Source organism: Sorex araneus, chromosome 3 (assembly GCF_027595985.1).
Source record: "Sorex araneus isolate mSorAra2 chromosome 3, mSorAra2.pri, whole genome shotgun sequence".
Taxonomy (NCBI): domain Eukaryota; kingdom Metazoa; phylum Chordata; class Mammalia; order Eulipotyphla; family Soricidae; genus Sorex; species Sorex araneus.
The window spans coordinates 171,008,450-171,026,003 of record NC_073304.1 but is presented as its reverse complement, the minus strand read 5'-3'; the positions used below and the strand labels follow the sequence as shown (position 1 = coordinate 171,026,003).

At 52.1% G+C, this 17,554-nt stretch overlaps 1 protein-coding gene across 1 annotated transcript; it reads right to left on the bottom strand.

Moving 5' to 3' along the window:
* Positions 1 to 1,890: 1,890 nt before the first annotated feature.
* On the bottom strand, positions 1,891 to 16,400 carry VPS11 (VPS11 core subunit of CORVET and HOPS complexes). Its single transcript, XM_004604743.2, has 16 exons — positions 16,181 to 16,400; positions 14,826 to 14,974; positions 14,603 to 14,738; positions 13,098 to 13,261; positions 11,330 to 11,577; positions 9,666 to 9,867; positions 9,175 to 9,326; positions 8,339 to 8,525; positions 5,791 to 5,937; positions 5,521 to 5,709; positions 5,265 to 5,426; positions 4,986 to 5,125; positions 4,563 to 4,765; positions 4,309 to 4,480; positions 2,475 to 2,697; positions 1,891 to 2,384 (listed from the first exon to the last, which is right to left on the bottom strand). The coding sequence occupies exons 1-16, from the start codon at positions 16,365 to 16,367 to the stop codon at positions 2,220 to 2,222; spliced, it is 2,826 nt and encodes a 941-aa protein (XP_004604800.2). The 5' UTR covers positions 16,368 to 16,400; the 3' UTR covers positions 1,891 to 2,219.
* Positions 16,401 to 17,554: the final 1,154 nt, after the last annotated feature.

Sequence of the window (17,554 nt, the reverse complement as noted above, 5' to 3'; positions counted from 1 at the left end):
GGAGTGATCTCTTAGCACATAGCTAGAAGTAAGCACCTCCGGGTGTGGGCCCACCCCTAAAATATTCTTCCCAGGTTTATCCGCAAAGTAACTGCAGTCTCCAACTATCACTCCAAGGTTAAGCCAAAGTTGGGGAATCCCAAGAGGGAAAGGATCTGTTAACCCTAAAATGACGCATTATAAGTGAAGTGCCGCTGGAATCATACCTTTTAGACAGAATTCATCATCTGCAAGTGAGAGTTGGAGTGCAGCCCAATCGACGTTTTTATGGGGAAGGGGCATGCCTGGTTGTGTTCACAGTTGACTTCCAACTCATGGATCACTCTATGATAGTACGTTGGGGACCATATGCATGCTGGGAATCGAACCCCAGTCAGCCACATGCAAGGCAAAGCACCTTAACCCCTGTCGTTTTGGGGCCTCAGCCAATGGTGCCCAGCAATCACTCCTGGCACTGGCCCTACAGTGCTTGCCTTACTGCTGGATCTCCAGCCTTTTAATCAGTGCTTCTTACGTGGCACTCCGTTGATCTAGACTGTTCTGCTACAACCCTGAAGTAGGCTAGATTTAAGGTCATACCTAAAGCCAAATAATGAAGTGGGTGTGCCAAGGCTTTAATCTGTGGAAAAGATGATTTTCACTACAATGACCATGTATTGTGCTAAGCAGAGACCTCTATATACCTTTACTCCTCGGTACTTTTTACTGACCATTCAAAATAGGTGTTATAATTTTATGAGGGGAAAGACACATCTGATTCAGGGCTTACTCCTGGCTCTGTGCTCAGGGATCATTCTGACATTGCCCAGAGGACCATATGTGGTATAAGGAGCGAAACCAAGTTGCCCGTGTGCAAGTGCCTTCCCCACCCTACTATCTCTCCGGGCTTTAGAATTGTTTGCAGTGGCAAGAATTTGCAAGGCAAGCCCTCTATTGCAGACCTGTTTCCCCAGCCCTATTTTAACTATTTTTTGGGGGGAGGGGGTGAACCAGCAGGGTCACTCCTGGTGATGCTTGGGTAACCATAAGGTGCTGATGATGGAACCAGTGCCGGCCTCTTGCAAGGCAAATTCCTTAAGCCCTTTCTCTGGGGCTTCATTCATTCTTAAGATGAACAGACTGAAGGGGGCTGGATCGATAGCACAGTGGGTAGGGTGTTTGCCTTGCACTCGGCCGACCTGGCTTCGATTCCCAGCATCCCATATGGTCCCTTGAGCATTGCCAGGAGTAATTCCTGAGTACAAAGCCAGGAGTAACCCCTGTGCATCACCAGGTGTGACCCAAAAAGCAAAAAAAAAAAGGATGAACAAACTGAAGTTTAGAGGAGCAGGAGTTGTCTTGTCAGTCTAGGATTCAAAGAGGTCAGCAAATCCAGAATCTGTACTTTTAGCCACAACAAATGTGTCCTTCTTTAATGGTGCCCTTCAAAACACTACCCACACCGTCATGTCCTGCAGCAAACTCTGTTGGAGCCATAACCTGCATAACACAAGACACCTAGCAACACAAACTTCAAAGAGGAGAAAATGTTTCAAGAAATGTGCCTTTATCCTTTTATCACCTGGTACCAAGGACAGCAAGACACCAACCAGTTCATGACAGCAGCTTCTACGAGGACTGACTGGCTGTCTGGATACCGTGTCCAAACAGGAGCGACAGGGAGGTCCCAGGACAGAAGTTATTGAGGGGCCTGGGTCCAGGCTGCTCTTAGTGCCCAGGCATTAAGTTTTACACAGGGCTTTCTTTAAGGAACTGAATTCTGCATGCCCTGAGCCCTGTACAAAGATCCTGGCAGCAGAACACCACAGACGGATGTGGCACTGGAGGAGGGCTGAGGACGCTACCCTCAGCACAGTTTGGCATCACCAAAGAAGTACCCAGAATAAATCCTTCACCCCCAAATCATTATATTTTTATTTTAGCCTCTGGGAGCAAGGATCCAAGCACAGCCTGGTGCTTGTGGATAGAGAATAAAGCAGCGATTGTCCAGATGGTGGAGGTTGCTCGGGTTCCCTCCCCCACGGGTCTGCAATGGACTGTGCTGCTCAAACAGCCAGGGGGAAGAAGAGTGGGCTGGCCAAGGTGGAAGGACAGGAGAAGGACGGCAGTGGCCTCTGATCTGTGTAGCTTCCTGGGCCTTTCTCCGGATCTCGGGCCTCCTGTCTGGCAGTCCTGTGCTGCCCTTTCCCTCCACACCCGCACCCCTTCCTGCGGGCTGCTCAGGTGCCCCTTCGAGAATGCATGAGCAGGTCCCGCTGCAGCCCTGTCTCCAGGCTGCTGGTGAGCCTGGCGGTCGGTGGGTCGGTCAGCAGAGTCAGTTTGTTGAAGACCCCTCGGCCAAAGTAGTCGGCGATCACGGAGAAGCTGTCATTGGAGCACTTGAGCTGCAGGGAGACAGGAGAGAGGGAAGCATCAGAGCCGAGGCCCTGCTGACCCTGAGGAAGGACGCCCTCCTGCCCACTCCTCCTCCACACCTGATGCTGGAACTGATCGTGGAGGTCTCGCTTCTGTTCCTGGGCCCGGATCATGTCCATGACCTTGCGGTTCTCCGGCAGGCAGGTGGGGCAGTCGGCATCGCTCTCCGAGTAGCTCTCGAAGCAGTGCTGGTGGAAGGAGTGGCCGCAGAGGAAGTGCACGGAGGGCAGCTCCAAGGCGCTGTTACAGATGCTACACTTGGTTTTCTGGAAAATCTTCGGACTACACGAAGAAGACCAGAGCAGAGACAAGAGACAAGTCTGAGGCAGGGCCAAAGTCAAGTGCAGAGAGGCAGCTGGTGTTTTGGGGGACAGACCCCTATCTGGGGACTCCAAGACCTGCTCCTCTCCCTACCTTAATGGGGTCTAGCACTGATGCTGTCCACACTCCCCGGGACTGCCAGTGACCAGAAGGTCTCATGGATGCAGAATAAGCAATGAGCAATGAATAAGCAATGAGCACAGCTAGTTGCGGCCCAAAACAAAAATCACTCCACCACTCCCTCTTACTCTCCTCCCCTCCTCCATGAAGCTTCTCTTCAGAACTTACCACCCACAGGGGGCTGAAAAGAAAGCTCAATGGCCTGAGCACAGGTTTTGCAGTGGGGAGGCCTGAGCAGCTCCCAAGCACTGAGCCAGGAGAAGTCCCTGAGTAAAGCCAGGTGTAAAAGAAACAATCACACCCCCTCACACACCCCCAAAAAAAGCACCATCATCTAAAATCCTGTATCATTTGGCTTACTGAGCGTGATTATTGTTCTGTCTCTACATCTGTGACATAAAGGAAGGCTGGGGGAATAGTTTAGTGGCAGAGTCCCTGCCTTGCATGTATGAGGCTCTTGGGTTTGATCCCTATCACCACCAAAAAGAAGGAAAAGATGTATGAAGGTATAACTTTTTATCTGTGTTCTTGGTAACTGCTTGGAACATAGAAGGGTAGGTTAGGGATTCCTTGTGGAAACAGGAAATTCCTTCTTTTGGGCTCACATCTGGCAGGGCTTGGGAGACCTTAAGGGGTACTGGAAATCAAATCCAAGTTTGGCTGCATGCAAAGCAAGCACCCTACCTGCTGTACTATCTCTCTGGCCCCAAGAGAAAATTCTTGTTCTCTAACAGATATTTTACAATATATAATAAGGCAGGTGAGCTTTTGGAGGAATTGATGTTTATTATAAACACTTCTCAGTTACCCACTTTCTGTAGTTTCTAAAACAACATTTCTTCATTTTGTTATTTTGGCTACAATCAACCTGTACTCAGGGCTTACTCCTAGCTCTGTGCTCAGGGATCACTGCTGGTGACAGCTGCAAGTGCTAGGGATTTGAACCTGGGTCAGCCAGCTATAAGTAAGCTCCACAAAGCAGAGTTTCTACTCCAAACCACCACAGCTTACGTGTGTGTTTTTCAAAAGGTCAATTACAGATACATCTAGAAGGACGATATTCTAAGGAACCATCCTCTTTCTGTTCACATAGATTTTTATGGTTCTGCTTCTTTGCTCAGGAGTGACCTCTGGTGGTGCTTGGACAGGGGAACAGAGGAGTGCTAGGGATGGAACCAGGGGGTCAGTGGGATGCAAGACAAGTGCCTCATCCTCTGTATACTTTCTCCAGTTCCAAGATAGATAGATCATGTTGTATACTGAAAATAAATTCCGTGGTGCTCTGTGGAAAGGTTTTAATGATCCCTATGAAGGGAAAAACATTCTTTGGAGACTCAGATATGGCTCAAGGGGTCCAGCACCTGCTCTGCATGCATTAAGTCCTGGGTTCTATCCCCTCAAAAATCTCGCCCCATCTGTTCACATGTTCTAAAGTCAGTCTGCGGCCAGTACCTCTCCTTGAGCTCCTGGATCTCCTGGCGGATGCGGGTGGTCTCCTCCCGGTACCGCCGCACCCGCAGCTCATCCTGCGCAATCTGCTGGCTCTGCTTCTGCAGCTTCTGCACCAGGTAGTCCCGGATGACCGACAGGGTGGCAGTGGAGTTGTGAGCCAGGGTCTGCACCACTGCGGGGGTCGACAGGAAACAAGGATGAAGCCGGGAGTGCCCTCGACACACGGTGCCCACCCACCTTGAGTCTCCCTGTACCTAGAAGGGGCGGCATGAGGTTTTTGTTCTCGATGTGCTTGAGCACGGCAGCCACGTATTCCTTGCAGTCCTCCTCCTTGCGGGCAAAGTAGCTGAGCGCCTGCTCCCACAGCGAGGGATCCTGCTCCCCGTGGCGCTCGCACACGGCAATCACCTGCCGATACTGCTCGTGCTGCATGTGGTAGTGCATGATTTGCTGAAACCTGAGGGGCGGGAGGCAGCCCTTAGTGAGGCCCCAGTTCCGACCCTGAGCAGCAATCCGGGCTCCAGCTCTCAGCGCCAGCCCCTCAGTGGCAGCCCTTTGGCTCCACCCCTTCAGTTGCAGTCTTTTGGCTCCACCCCCTTCAAGCTGGTGCCCCTTTGGCTCCACCTCCTCAGCAGCAGCCCCGGCCCCACCCCTTCCACCATGCCCCGCCCACTCACAGTTTTCCCTGCTCATAGAGGTACAGGACCCCATCCTGGAAGTCATGCATCTGACACAGGACCAGGGCTTTGTCGAAGACGTCGCAGAAGCGGCCACTCTTGAGCAAGGATATGGCCTCTGCATGAAGCTTCTCTTTGACCTAGGGAAGGAGGACGGAGCTGCTAGATACAGGGAGGGGGATTCACAGCCTCATCCCCTCAGTTCCTCTTTTCCGAGGAGGAGATGAGGGTGGCCAGAGGTAACTGCAGCTGAGCACGCAGGCTGTGGCCAGGCCTCACCTGGAGATCCTTCTCATGTGCCCAGTTCTGCAGCCGCAGCTCGAGGAGCGTGTCGTAGATGCCCTGTGGCGAATCAGGCTGGACCTCGCTCATGTGCTCCAGGAAGGCCTTGAGCTCACGCGGGTTGTTGGCAAAGATGGGGATGAACTCCTCAGAGTTGGCCTAGGAGGGGAAAGGCGAAGCGAGGCCTGGTGAGGGAGCTGGCCACCCAGGAGAGGATCCCCCGCTTGCCCCAAACCATTCCCCCAGGCCTCACCCTGCCACTCAGGGCCTCCCGATCACCACGGCCTTCGAGGCTGGGCCGATAGTCAGTGCAAAGTCCCTTCAGCAACTGGGTCGTCTGCTCGGGGATGTGATGCATGAGGGTCTTGCCATAGCGCTTCATGTTGCTCTCAGCCTGCTCAAAGGGCAGCTTGCCGATATACCGAAGAGCTTCCTGGTAATTCTGTGTAGAGGTGGGGGACAGTGAGCAAGCCTCCCAGGGTCACACTTCAGGGTTGGCCCAGACAAGGTCAGCCTCACTGACCTTGATGTCTTCGAGCTGGATCTTCAAGTACCACTCATGGTGTGCGTGGTTCTCTGCCAGGTAGAGGGCGTGGGAGTAGTAGCCAGCCTGCCGGAGGACCTTGATGGCCGTCTCCACATCAAAGTGGACCTCGGTCTCGCTCTTTGTCTACCGGGACAGATCACAGAAACAGCTTCCAGATTAGCCAAGAGTAAAAGGCTTAAGACACTGACATTAGAGATAGTACAGGGCTTAGGCCGCTTGCCTTGCAATGCAACCCACCCCAACATGACATATGGTCCCCAGAGAGCCATCAGGAGGGAGTGAACACAGACCGAGGAACAACCACTGGCCCTGAGAGATAAGCAAATGGTACAATTGATATTTTATTTAATTTAATTTTTTTTTTTTTTTGGTTTTTGGGTCACACCTGGCGATGCACAGGAGTTACTCCTGGCTCTGCACTCAGGAATTACTCCTGGCGGTGCTGAGGGGACCATATGGGATGCTGGGATTTGAACCCAGGTCGGCCGCGTGCAAGGCAAACGCCCTACCCGCTGTGCTATCACTCCAGCCCCTACAATTGATATTTTAATAATAAAAACGGGCTGGAGCACAGCGCGTAGGATGTTTGCCTTGCATGTGGCCAACCCGGGTTTGATTCCCAGCATCCCATATGGTCGATTCCCAGCATCACATATGGTCCCCTGAGCACCGCCAGGAGCGATTCCTGAGTGCATGAGCCAGGAGTAACCCCTGTGCATCACCGGGTATGACCCAGAAAGAAAAAATAAAAAATAAAAACGGGCCAGAGTGATAGCACAGTGGGTAAGGCCTTGCACACGGTCGATCTGGGTTTGAGCCCCAGCATCCCATATTGTCTCCCAAGTACCGCCAGGAGTGATTCCTGAGTGCACAGCTAGGAGTAACCCCCTGAGCATTGCTGGGTGTGACCCAAAAAGCAAACAAAACAAAACAAAACAAAACAAAAACACACAAAGGGGCCAGAGAGGTAATATAGGGGTAAAGGCACTTGCCTTACATACATCTAACCTTGGTTTGATCCCCAGTACCCCATGTGGCCCCTTAACCCCCACTGGGAGTAATCTCTGAGCACAGAACCAGGAATAAGCCCTTAGCACAGCCAGGTATGTCTAAAAAAAAAAAAAATCCCCCAAAATAAAAGGGCTTACAAAACAAAAGAACCTCCTACCCCGTGCCAGATTGTCTTCACCAGTGCCCCCTCGGAGCAGAGGCGGGTTGAGTTTCCCTCCCTGCCCCAAGCAGAGCCCCAGCAGCCGAAAACCTCCAGAACCCAGTCGCAGCCATGCTCAAGGCCACCCTCCACAGGCTCAGACGAGCCTCACCCATAAAGGAACCAACAGAGGAACCCATATATGCAGGATCCGTGGCTGAGATCTCCAAGCCTGCCTGGATCGGGACTGGGCCGCCTCCACCCAGATCCCCTGTTTTCCAGTAGCTTGGCAGTCACATCCACAAACTTCCCCCAGCGCCATGTAATCTCATCAATGGCCAAGATCCAGAGACTATAAAACAAAGCTCCCAGAAGAGAGCAATGCAGAATCTCACACAGTAGAGCCTGGCAAGCTACCTGTGGCGTATTCAATATGTCAAAAACAGTAACAATAGTGGGCCTCATTCCCCTGACCCTGAACCGACAGGGACGAATGAAGATGTTACTGTCGAGATGTTACTGTTGAGCGCCTGCTCAAGCAAATCGATGAACAACGAGACGATAGTGATACGGTGATATAAAACAAAATATGCTGTTACTCAACCTCTCAATTTCTCAGATACAGACCTGCCCTGCCCCCAGCATTAAAGAGATTCTAGAGACACTGGCTCACCCAGGGCCACATCCCTGGGCTTAGATCCCACAGGAAGATCTGGCCTCGTGAAATGTGACGGGAGGCCTGGGGAAGTAAAGGGATGAATGCATGCTTTGCGTGTGGGAGATGCCCAGGTTTGATCTCTGGCACCACAGGATCCCCCACGCACAGCCAGGAGGGTCCTCTCACCCCCAAAATATGTCAGAATAACTCTGAGCACTGCCAGATGAGGCACAAAGAAAGGGGTGGGTGACCAGAGAGATGGCAACAGGTGATGCAGGAGACCTGCGTTTAACTACAGTACTGCATGGTCCCCTGAAAACTGTCTGATGTGACTCCATAGCCAAAAGAAAACCATGTGGGGAGCTGGGAGAAAAATAACAGAGATGGAGCTGGAGTGATAGCACAGTGGGTAGGGCGTTTGCCTTGCACGCGGCTGACCCGGGTTCAATTCCCAGCATCCCATATGGTCCCCTGAGCACCGCCAGGGGTAATTCCTGAATGCAGAGCCAGGAGTGACCCCTGTGCATTGCCGGGTGTGAGCCAAAAAGAAAAAAGAAAAAGAAAAAAAAAAGAAAAAGAACAGATGTTATTTCTCTTTGCAGTCTGTAGACCACAGGTCCTAGCAGGGAAAGGGAGTCAGGCCCATCTCCCCTGCCCCACCTCCTGTGGAAGAACAAGTCTCACTTGCGGGAGAGGCTGCCTGCCCCGGTCCTCACCTTGATGAATTCCTCTAGTTTGGAGCTGTCCTTGAGTTTGGTGTAACAGTTGAGCAGCAGGGTGGTGTGGTCAGCGTTGGCCAGCGACTGGCGGTGCAGAGTCTGCAGGTAGGCGGTCAAGTTGTGGATGCGCTGAGCATCCAGAAACTTGCGGATCACGTAGGATGGCTCCAACTTCCCGATGGTTCTAGGGAGATAGGGGCGTCAGGCAGCAGCAGCATCAATGTGCTTGGCCAGTGTCCCTAGGCAAAGGAATCATGGGTGGATCACGAAATGCCAAACTGTCTCAGCGGCCTGGGAGAGGTCTGAGAGCCTGTCCTGTGGGAGGAGATGTTGACATTGCCATGGGCGATGCCCAAGGGCCTCGGGAGCTGCACAGCCCCTGGCACGGCTGCCTATCGCTGCTGATAACAGGTATCCTGGAGAGATTGGCAACAGAACAGAAAGCCCCTTGCCAATGCAGATATTTCCAGGAATTAATACCCAAGCCTGCAGAAATTAATCCCGGGCCAGAGCAACAGCACAGCAGTAGGGCTCTTGCCTTGCATGTGGGCGACCTAGGTTCCATTCCTGGCTTCTGATATGGTCCATTGAGCATGTCAGAAGTGATCCCTGAGCACAGAGCTAGGAGTTAACCCCTGAGCACTGCTAGCTGTGGTCCCCCACCTCCAAAAAAACGAATCCTTTTTCCCTTAAAGAACCAGGTTAAGGGCCAGAAAGATAATACAGTAGGTGGAGCGCTTGCCCCAGGGTCGACCCAGGATCAACCCTTGGTTCCAGCCTCAGGGAACCTGTCCCTGCACCCTGACTCCAGCCTCCAGCACCTCCAGACTGACCGGATATACTGCTGGACAGCCCCGTCGTGGTTGCCCTTGCTGTAGAGATGGTCCCCGTACTGCATGAAGATCTGGGCCAGCCCGTCGCTGTCCAGGTGCTGGCTCTTGGCTAGGTTAATGGCCATCTCAAAGAGGTTCTTCTTAAATAGCATCTGGAAGGGGAGAGAGATGGACACACTAGTGGGAGTCCTCAGCAGACACTTCCCCAGCAGCTGCCCACAACATAGGCCAAACTGTCCCAGAGTTCCGGTCTGCCTAGATCCAAAATAGGATGAGCCCCTCGGAGTGCCCCAAGCCCACTCACAGACTCGCCTTCCCCACCTCGCCTCCCAGCCACCGTTCCCCCTCCCAGGCCTCATTCCAGGCCACTTCTTCTCACGCCACCCTAAGGACGCTGAGGGAGGTGGGCCCCCGGGGAGAGAGAAAGCCCAGGTGACTTGGGAAGCCTGGGGGGGTCCCCGGGGCCAGCTCCGGGAACCTGGTGGCCTTGCCTCCAGTTTGGTCTGTGTGTCCTTCTCCTGCAGTGCGTGGACCCGCCCATCCCGCGTCAGCACGTACAGGGAGCCCCACTCGGAGAGCACATCCACCACATCCTCAAAGGTGGCGCTGTAGGCAATGAACTTGTTGCACAGGTCATAGACGTTGAGGATCTGCTTGTCGGAGCTCTGCGCGTCTGTGCCTGTGAAGTCGGACCTGAGTGCGGAAGTGAGAGCGCTGTGGCTGTGGACCACCTGTGTCTCCACCCCCCCTTCATCTCCGGGCTGTCCCCTCCTCCCAGAACATGTACCCTGGCCCCAGCAGCGCACCCCACGGCCTGCAGCACTGGCCCTACAACTGCAAGGGAAAGTGGAGATCGGGTCTGACATTTGCCTAGCACGCGGCCACCTGGGCTTGATTCCCAGCATCCCATATGGTCCCCTGAGCACCACCAGGAGTAATTCCTGAGTGCAAAGCCAGGAATAACCCCTGTGCATCGCCAGATGTCACCCCCCAAAAAAAATAAAACAAAAACAAAAACCTGAGCACAGGAGCTGCAGCAAGAGGAGGAGCGGGGGAAGGGGAAGACGCTTGTCTGGTTCAATCCTCCACACTGTAAATGGTTCCCCAAGCCCAGCCAAGAGTGATCATTGAGCACAGAGTCAGAAGTATGCCCTGAATATCACTGGGCCAAAAAAAAAAAAAAAAAACAGCCACGAGCACAGTTTAATCCATTGCGCAAGCCATCCAAGACTCATGTACCAGGCGCTGGAGAGACAGCACAGCGCTTGCCTCACATGCAGCCGACCCAAGTTTGATCCCTGGTACCCTCTACAGTACCTCGAGCCTGCCAGGAGTAAATCCTGAGCACAGCTAGGTGTGGCCCTAAAAACAAAACAAAGACTCATGTCCTTGAGCACCCCCTCCGCACACCGAGGGCACTGCTAAAGGAAAGCCGCTGTCTGACCCCAACTGCTCTCGAGCTACTCAGAGGAACAGATCCCTGCTCAGTGCTCCTGCACTTCCCTAGTTCTTGGCTACTCATTCCCTGTCCCTCTGCCTAATTCAGACTGGAGAGTAAAACCAACAGTACCAATCCAAGTTTCCCAGAGCCTTCTAATGCCCGGGACTGCTTGGCCAGTATCTGCAGCAAAAACATCTCAGGCTGGAAGGCAGTACAAGGGTGAAGGTGCTTGTCTTGCATGCAGCTGATCCACTTTCATTCCTGGCACCATATATGGCCCCTTGCGCACTGAGCCAGGAAAAGCCCGAGCACGCCCCCCACAAAATAAACAGCAGCTCTCAATGAAAACATAGCAGTCGGCCTAAGCCGGTGGTTACTGCCCTTCTGCAGACTGATGCTGGTTCACGAGGTGAAAGGCTGCAAACCCAACCTAGGCAGAAGCGTCAACTACAAAAACACAGAGTGGGAGTTGGGCAGGAGCCAGGCATCAGGTTTTTACAATCAGGGCAACATCGAGGAGGGAACTTGCCTTGCATGTGGCCGACTCGGGGTCGATTCCCGGCATCCCATTTGGTCCCCTGAGCCCAGCCAGGAGTGAGCCCCGAGTGCAGAGCCAGGAGAAAGCCCTGAGCACCGCTGGGCCCCAGAACAAAGAAACAAAGACAATCAGGTTAACTCTGGGGAACAAGACCCGCTGTCCTCTGGCCTCCTTACTTGGGTGCGACCTTCCGGTCGCGGGAGACGATGACCAGGTAGCCTCTGAACCAGTGTGCGATGAGCTTGTGGCCCTCAAAGGCGAAGCAGGGCCCACGTTCATCAGGCTGGTACAAGTAGACGCATTCGTCCCCGGCCACGATGAACTGCAGATCCTGAGAAGGGTCGCTCAGGGCCGAGCAGCGCAGGCCACAACCGTGTGTGTCCAACTCCACCCTCGGGTAGTCCTTGCCAGAAACTATATAGGACTGAGAGGGCAGACGGGGGTCAGTGCTCCCCAAGAGGAAAAGGCCCCTAAGTCTTCTGCAACGTGGCACTGTCTGGGACTGTGCTTTGTCCCTCTTAGCATTCAGACTTGCCCTGGCTGCTCCGACCTCCACCACCCCCACCTGGCCATTACCTAGATATCCAGGGACCACATTTTCTTCCCCGGTATGTCTACCTACAGGAAACTCAATCACCTTTTACCTCTTTGACCCAGAGGCTGTTCCAGAGAAACAGCAGGCCATCCTGAATTATAGCATCAGGGGCTGGAGACTGAGTACAGAGGGGAGGGCGCTTCCCCTGTATATAATCAACTCAGGTTCGATCCCTGGCAGCCCATAGGGTCTCCTAAGCCCTTGCCAGGAGTGACCCTTGAAAGCAGAGCCAGGAGTAAGCCCTGAGCATCACCAGGTGTGACCCAAAAATAAAAAATAAATGAATAGCAGCACCAAGAATCAGAATAAGCAACTTGTCCAATGTCCCTTAACAAGGTAGCTAGGAGACAAATTCTGGTCTACAAGAATAAGCTCTGTGTTCCATCCTCCAATTCTAAGTTTTCCCAATATCCTCAGTGAAGAAATAAAATAGTAAGTGCCAGGGAGGGAAGGGGGGACTTGGAGCGATAGTATACCAAGCATGGGGCTGGAGCGATAGCACAGCGGGTAGGGCGTTTGCCTTGCACACGGCCAACCCGGGACTGAATCCCAGCATCCCATATGGTCCCCAGAGTAGCGCCAGGAGTAATTCCCGAGTGCAGAGCCAGGAGTAACCCCTGTGCATCGCCGGGTGTGACCCAAAAAGAAAATAAACAAATAAATAAATAAAGATAGTATAGCAAGCAGGGTGTTTGTTTTACACACATCACCCGGTTCAATCCCGGGCACTCCATATGGTCTTCCAAGCCCTGCTAGGAGTAACTCCTGAGTACAGAGCCAGAAGTAACACCTGAGCATCGCTGGGCGTGGCTCCCAAACAAAACAAAACAAAGTAAACACTGGGAAAGTTATTTAAGGTGCTGAGATTTTTAAAAAAACGCAAGAATTCGGGGGCTGAAGCGATAGCACAGCGGGTAGGGCTTTTGCCTTGCACGCGGTCGACCCAGGTTCCATTCCCAGCATCCCATATGGTCCCCTGAGCACCGCCAGGAGTGATTCCTGAGTGCAGAGCCAGGAGTAACCCCTGTGCATCACCCGGTGTGACCCAAAAAGCAAAAAAAAAACCAAACAAAAAAAAAACCGCAAGAATTCTAGGACTGGAGAAATAGTACAGCAGGTTAGGCACTTGTCTTGCATGCCACTGGCTTAGGTTTGGTTCCCCAGCACCCCAGGTGGTCTCTAAGCACTGCTGGGAGTGATTCTTGAGTGCAGACTCAGGAGTAAGCCCTGAGCATCAGTAGTGTGGGACAAAAATAAAAACAAAAAACCAAGAATCTCTAGTCAGTTCTTCATTCTGGCCCCCTGAGCAGAGGAGAAAACTTCTCTCCCAGTGACCAATAATGTCACACCTGGACATTCTCTGTTGTCACCACAAACAAGTGAGTGGTCTTTCCAGCTTGGCGAAAGGCCAGGCCAGTGACAGGGTAGTTGCCCTTGTGCAAAATCTGAGTCTTGCTATGCCGGTCCCGGGTGATGTCTCCTTTATTTAATGTCACGCTGCCATCGGTAAAACCTGCAAGACAGCAGGAAGTGCTTCAGTGAGGCTATAAAGCTCCAGAAACACGAAAGGGTGAAAAGATCATTTTAAACACCTATCAAAACTGTGTTGAACTAGAGTGATAGTATAGATGCCTTGCAAGCAGCTCACCTGGATTTGACCCCTGGCAACCCATATAGTCCCCGAGCCTGTCAGGAGTAACACCTGAGTGGAGAGCCAGGAGTAAGCCCTGAGCACCACCAGGTCTGGCCAAAAATAATATTTAATAAATAAATAAATAAATAAATAAATAAATAAATGTGACAATCTTGGGTCAGAGAAAAGTATAGCAGTAAAGGCACATGCCTTGCATGTGGCTGACCTGGTTCAATCCCTGGCAACACACAGTCCTCTTGAGCATTGCTGGGTTCAACCCTAGAGGCCCCCAAGCACTGATAAGGTGTCCCTGGTGGTCCCTGGCTCTGCACAGCACGAACAGCATCATACCCTTGCTTTGAAATGCGAGTTGAGGGCTGGAGTGATAGCACAGTGGGTAGGGCGTTTGCCTTGCACGCAGCCGACCCGGGTTCAAATTCCAGCATCCCATATGGTCCCCTGAGCACTGTTAGGGGTGATTCCTGAGTTCATGAGCCAGGAGTGACCCCTGTGCATTGCTGGGTGTGACCCAAAAAGCAAAAAATAAAAAAAAAAAAGAAAGAAATGCGAGTTGACTGAGACTCTGGTGGGGGTGGGGGGGCAGACCTCCTGAGGCACCACATGGGAGGCCCCAAATATAAGAAAAATAGGGCTTAAGAGATAGCATAGGGGTTAAAGCACTTGGTATGTATCTTACTGACCAGAGCACCACAAATGACACCTCATGGGCAGCCAGGAGTCCTGAGCACAAAGCCAGGAATAGCCACTGGGTGTGGTCTTACAGATGGAGGAAGAAGAGGAAAAAGAAGGAGAAATATGAAATAGGGGTGATGAGATTGGGCTGAAGAGACAGCTCAACAGGCCGGAGCACATGCTCTACAGGAAGCCCGAGTTCAGTCTCCGGCACCTCAGGATCCCCCAACACAGAGCAGAACCCAAACAAAAAATAAAGATTGATACTCACTGACACACTGTCAAAGAACAAGACTAAACACTTTCCCATTCCAAGCTGTAAGATCTCAAAAACCTCAGGCCACGGTCAGGGGTGTGACTCAGTAACAGAGCACATGTCTGCTTTGTCCTTTAAAATCCTAGGGTCAATCCCCAGCACAATCACCAACACCACACCCACATCAACATGCCTCATTTGAGTTCAGTGTGGCCTCTTGTAGCTGAAGCAGCTCTGAAGGAAAGGGTTTAGCACGCTTTCTTTCTACTCACCAATGGCCATAAAGTTGAGATTTTCATGAACAGTCAGACAAGACACAACAGTTGGCTCAGTTCCTGGGATGGCAGGAAAGATGCGCGTGCACAGCGGATTGCCGCCGTCTCTCTTCTCCAGGTTCCAGATTTTCACCTGCGGACAGACCTCACAAGTATGCATGCCAGTCACTCCGTAAAAACCATTCCCAGGCTCCCGGTCTTTGCTACTTTGGCTACTCACCAGGGGATTGATGCCCTCTTCATCTTCACCAACAGATGCCAGGATATTGTGCTGCTTCAGTTGGTACAAGTGTGTCACCCGCAGTTTGTAGGCCTGGAAGCCTGTGAGCTGTAGGGAGCGGGGCAAGAACCAGATCTGGCCTTCCATATGTGCAGAGCAGTCAAGGAGCCTTCTTTCCAATAAGAGTTACTCACATCTCCACCAGAACCCAAGTAACCACACACATACCATTCTAAACCTTTTTGTTTTTCAAGAATTTCAAGTAACGGGGTTGGAGCAATAGGACAGCGGGTAGAGCATTTGCTTTGCATGCGGCCAACCTGAGTTCGATTCCCAGCATCCCATATGGTACCCCGAGCACCGCCAGGAGTAATTCCTGAGCACAGAGCCAGGAGTAACCCCTGTGCATTGCCAGGTGTGACCCAAAAGAAAAAAAAAAAAGAATTTCAAGTAACCCATGAGCATAGTCAGGTGTGTTCTCCAAAGAAAAATCTGTTGAAAAAAGAATTTCTGGACCCGGAGCAATAGCACAGTGGGTAGGGCATTTGCCTTGCACGCAGCTAACCTGGGTTCAATTCCCAGCATCCCACATGTTCCCCCGACCACCGCCAGGAGTTAATTCCTGAGTACATGAGCTGGGAGTAACCCCTGTGCATCGCCAGGTGTGACCCAAAAAGCAAAATAAAAAAAAAATTTCCTCACAAGTTTGTTCCCGAACTCCCCAGCTTTATATATATATATATATATATATATATATATATATATATATACACATATATATATGTAGCAAAAAATCAAGAGTTTAGTGACAACAATTAGAAAACCAAAGCAGCAAACACCTGAACTCCTATACCTCCAGGTCAGCCCAAGGTTGGGGAGATCGTGCCATTATACTTAGTTCCCTTAAGACCAATTTCCACCCATTCTTTTCTGTTTTGGTATTTGGAGGCGCTCAGAGGCTACTCCACAGGGGTCACTCCTTGCGGTGCTGGGAGTAGGGGGATGGAACGCGGGTGTCCTGCATGCAAAGCAAGCCCTCGGCCCCTTGAACTCTCTCTAGCGCTGCATCCATCGATTTGACTGATCTTACAGTGACCCTGCCAAGCAGCATTTCCTACATTCTCATCACAGTAAGAAAGCCGGAGCCCAGAGAGGTGAACTAACTTGCCCAGGGTTCTCAGCGACAAGTGAGGGATTTGACTTCCTTCCTTCTTCCCTCAGTCCCGAGAAGGGGCGCTGAGTGCCCATCTACAGAAAAGTGGCATGTGACACGAAGTCCTCGGATAGACAGGTCCCATTCCAACCGATCGTCTCAGGATGCGGGGAGAGAAGGGGCAGCTCCAGAAGAAGGATATCTCCAAAGACCAGGCTCCCTCGGCCTGAATCGCAGACGGTGATGCCAGGAGGGAGGGAAAGGAACTTGGAAGCTGCGGGCCCAGAGGCAGGCGGAGCTCCGGGCGCGGCCCCATCATTGCCCAGAGGCTCCTTCACCAGCTCCTTGTCGAAGAAAACGAATCGCCGCCACTGCAGGTAGGCCGCCATCTTGGCCGCGGGCCCCTCCCCTGGGCGCGAAGTCACGTGAGGGACGCGCGTCACGTGAACCGCCACTTCCGGCTCGGGGCGCCTGGATCCTGGTGACAGCTGGCCGCGGCGGCCCAGGAGCTGGAGCCTGCATGAATTTCCTTCCTCCACCGGGTGGTGCGGGCGCAGGATGAGAACTGGCAGGGCGTTTTGTGCCTTTGTAACCCGCTGTACCTCGTTATTTGGGTTCCCAGCTACTAGGGCTGTTTTGAGGCATCAGTGAAACGGTACTTGTTTTTTCCGCCGTAGGGGAGAAGGGACTGTGAGTCTGATAGAAACGGTGCTGGTGTTTTTGCCCCTGTCACGGTATGGAATATCGTAGACACCTAAACAGGTTTCTTATCTTTTTCAGTGAAAGCACTTGTGCAGCACTTAGTGAACCTTACGTGGCTTCAAGCTTCCACTTCACCCCCCTCTCCAACCTTAATTTTCTTAGTGCTGGTTTTTTTGGGAGTGGGATGCTCCGCCTGCCAGTGCTCACGGTATACTCCTGATTCTGCGCTCAGGAATCGCTCCTGGCAGACTTGGAATCATATGGGGTGTTTCCCAGGAATCAAACCTGGATCAGCCGAATGCAAAGTAAACTCCCGACTCACAGTACTATCTCTCCACTCCGGCTTTCTCAATTTCCCAATTCTCTGCTGTAGAACATGGGTCTTTAAGGGCGCTCTCTCCTCCCAGAACTCTGTAGGAACCTGATCATACCACAGCAGGGATCAGGTAGCACCAATTTTAGTTTTGTCTGCACTAACTCTCGGCTGCTCACTTACCAAGGTCAACAGTTTTTCAAAGACTGGACAGTTGGACAAACTCTGATTGCGCTGCTGAAGTTTAACACTGCGTACCAGCTTTTCCCCGCGTCCACCTGCACGTTGATTCTGTGGTGATTCGTGCTACCAGCCTTCTCATGACTTCCTGGTGCTTTCCAGAAGCAATCTTAGTGGAGGTTCACGTGGCCCCAACAGTTTCAGATCCTAAGTCTGAACTGCGTGTTGGCTGTCGAGACAAAAGCAGAAGTTTTATGCCTAAAGAAGTTTCTTTGGGTGGGGGGGTTGTGTGTAAAGTCATACCCTGCTGCTCTCAGGGGCTATTCCTATGACCAGGAATGCCCCTGGCAATATGCTTAATGTGGTGCTAGGTATTTGAAC

Coding starts and splice junctions, on each gene's coding strand:
- VPS11 (XM_004604743.2), bottom strand. CDS start 16,367: ATGGCGGCCTACCTGCAGTGGCGGCGATTCGTTTTCTTCGACAAGGAG. Junction 4,481..4,562: donor CCTCATGCCGCCCCTTCTAG/GTACAGGGAGAC, acceptor CGACCCCCGCAG/TGGTGCAGACCCTGGCTCAC. Junction 2,385..2,474: donor ACGATCAGTTCCAGCATCAG/GTGTGGAGGAGG, acceptor GTCTCCCTGCAG/CTCAAGTGCTCCAATGACAG.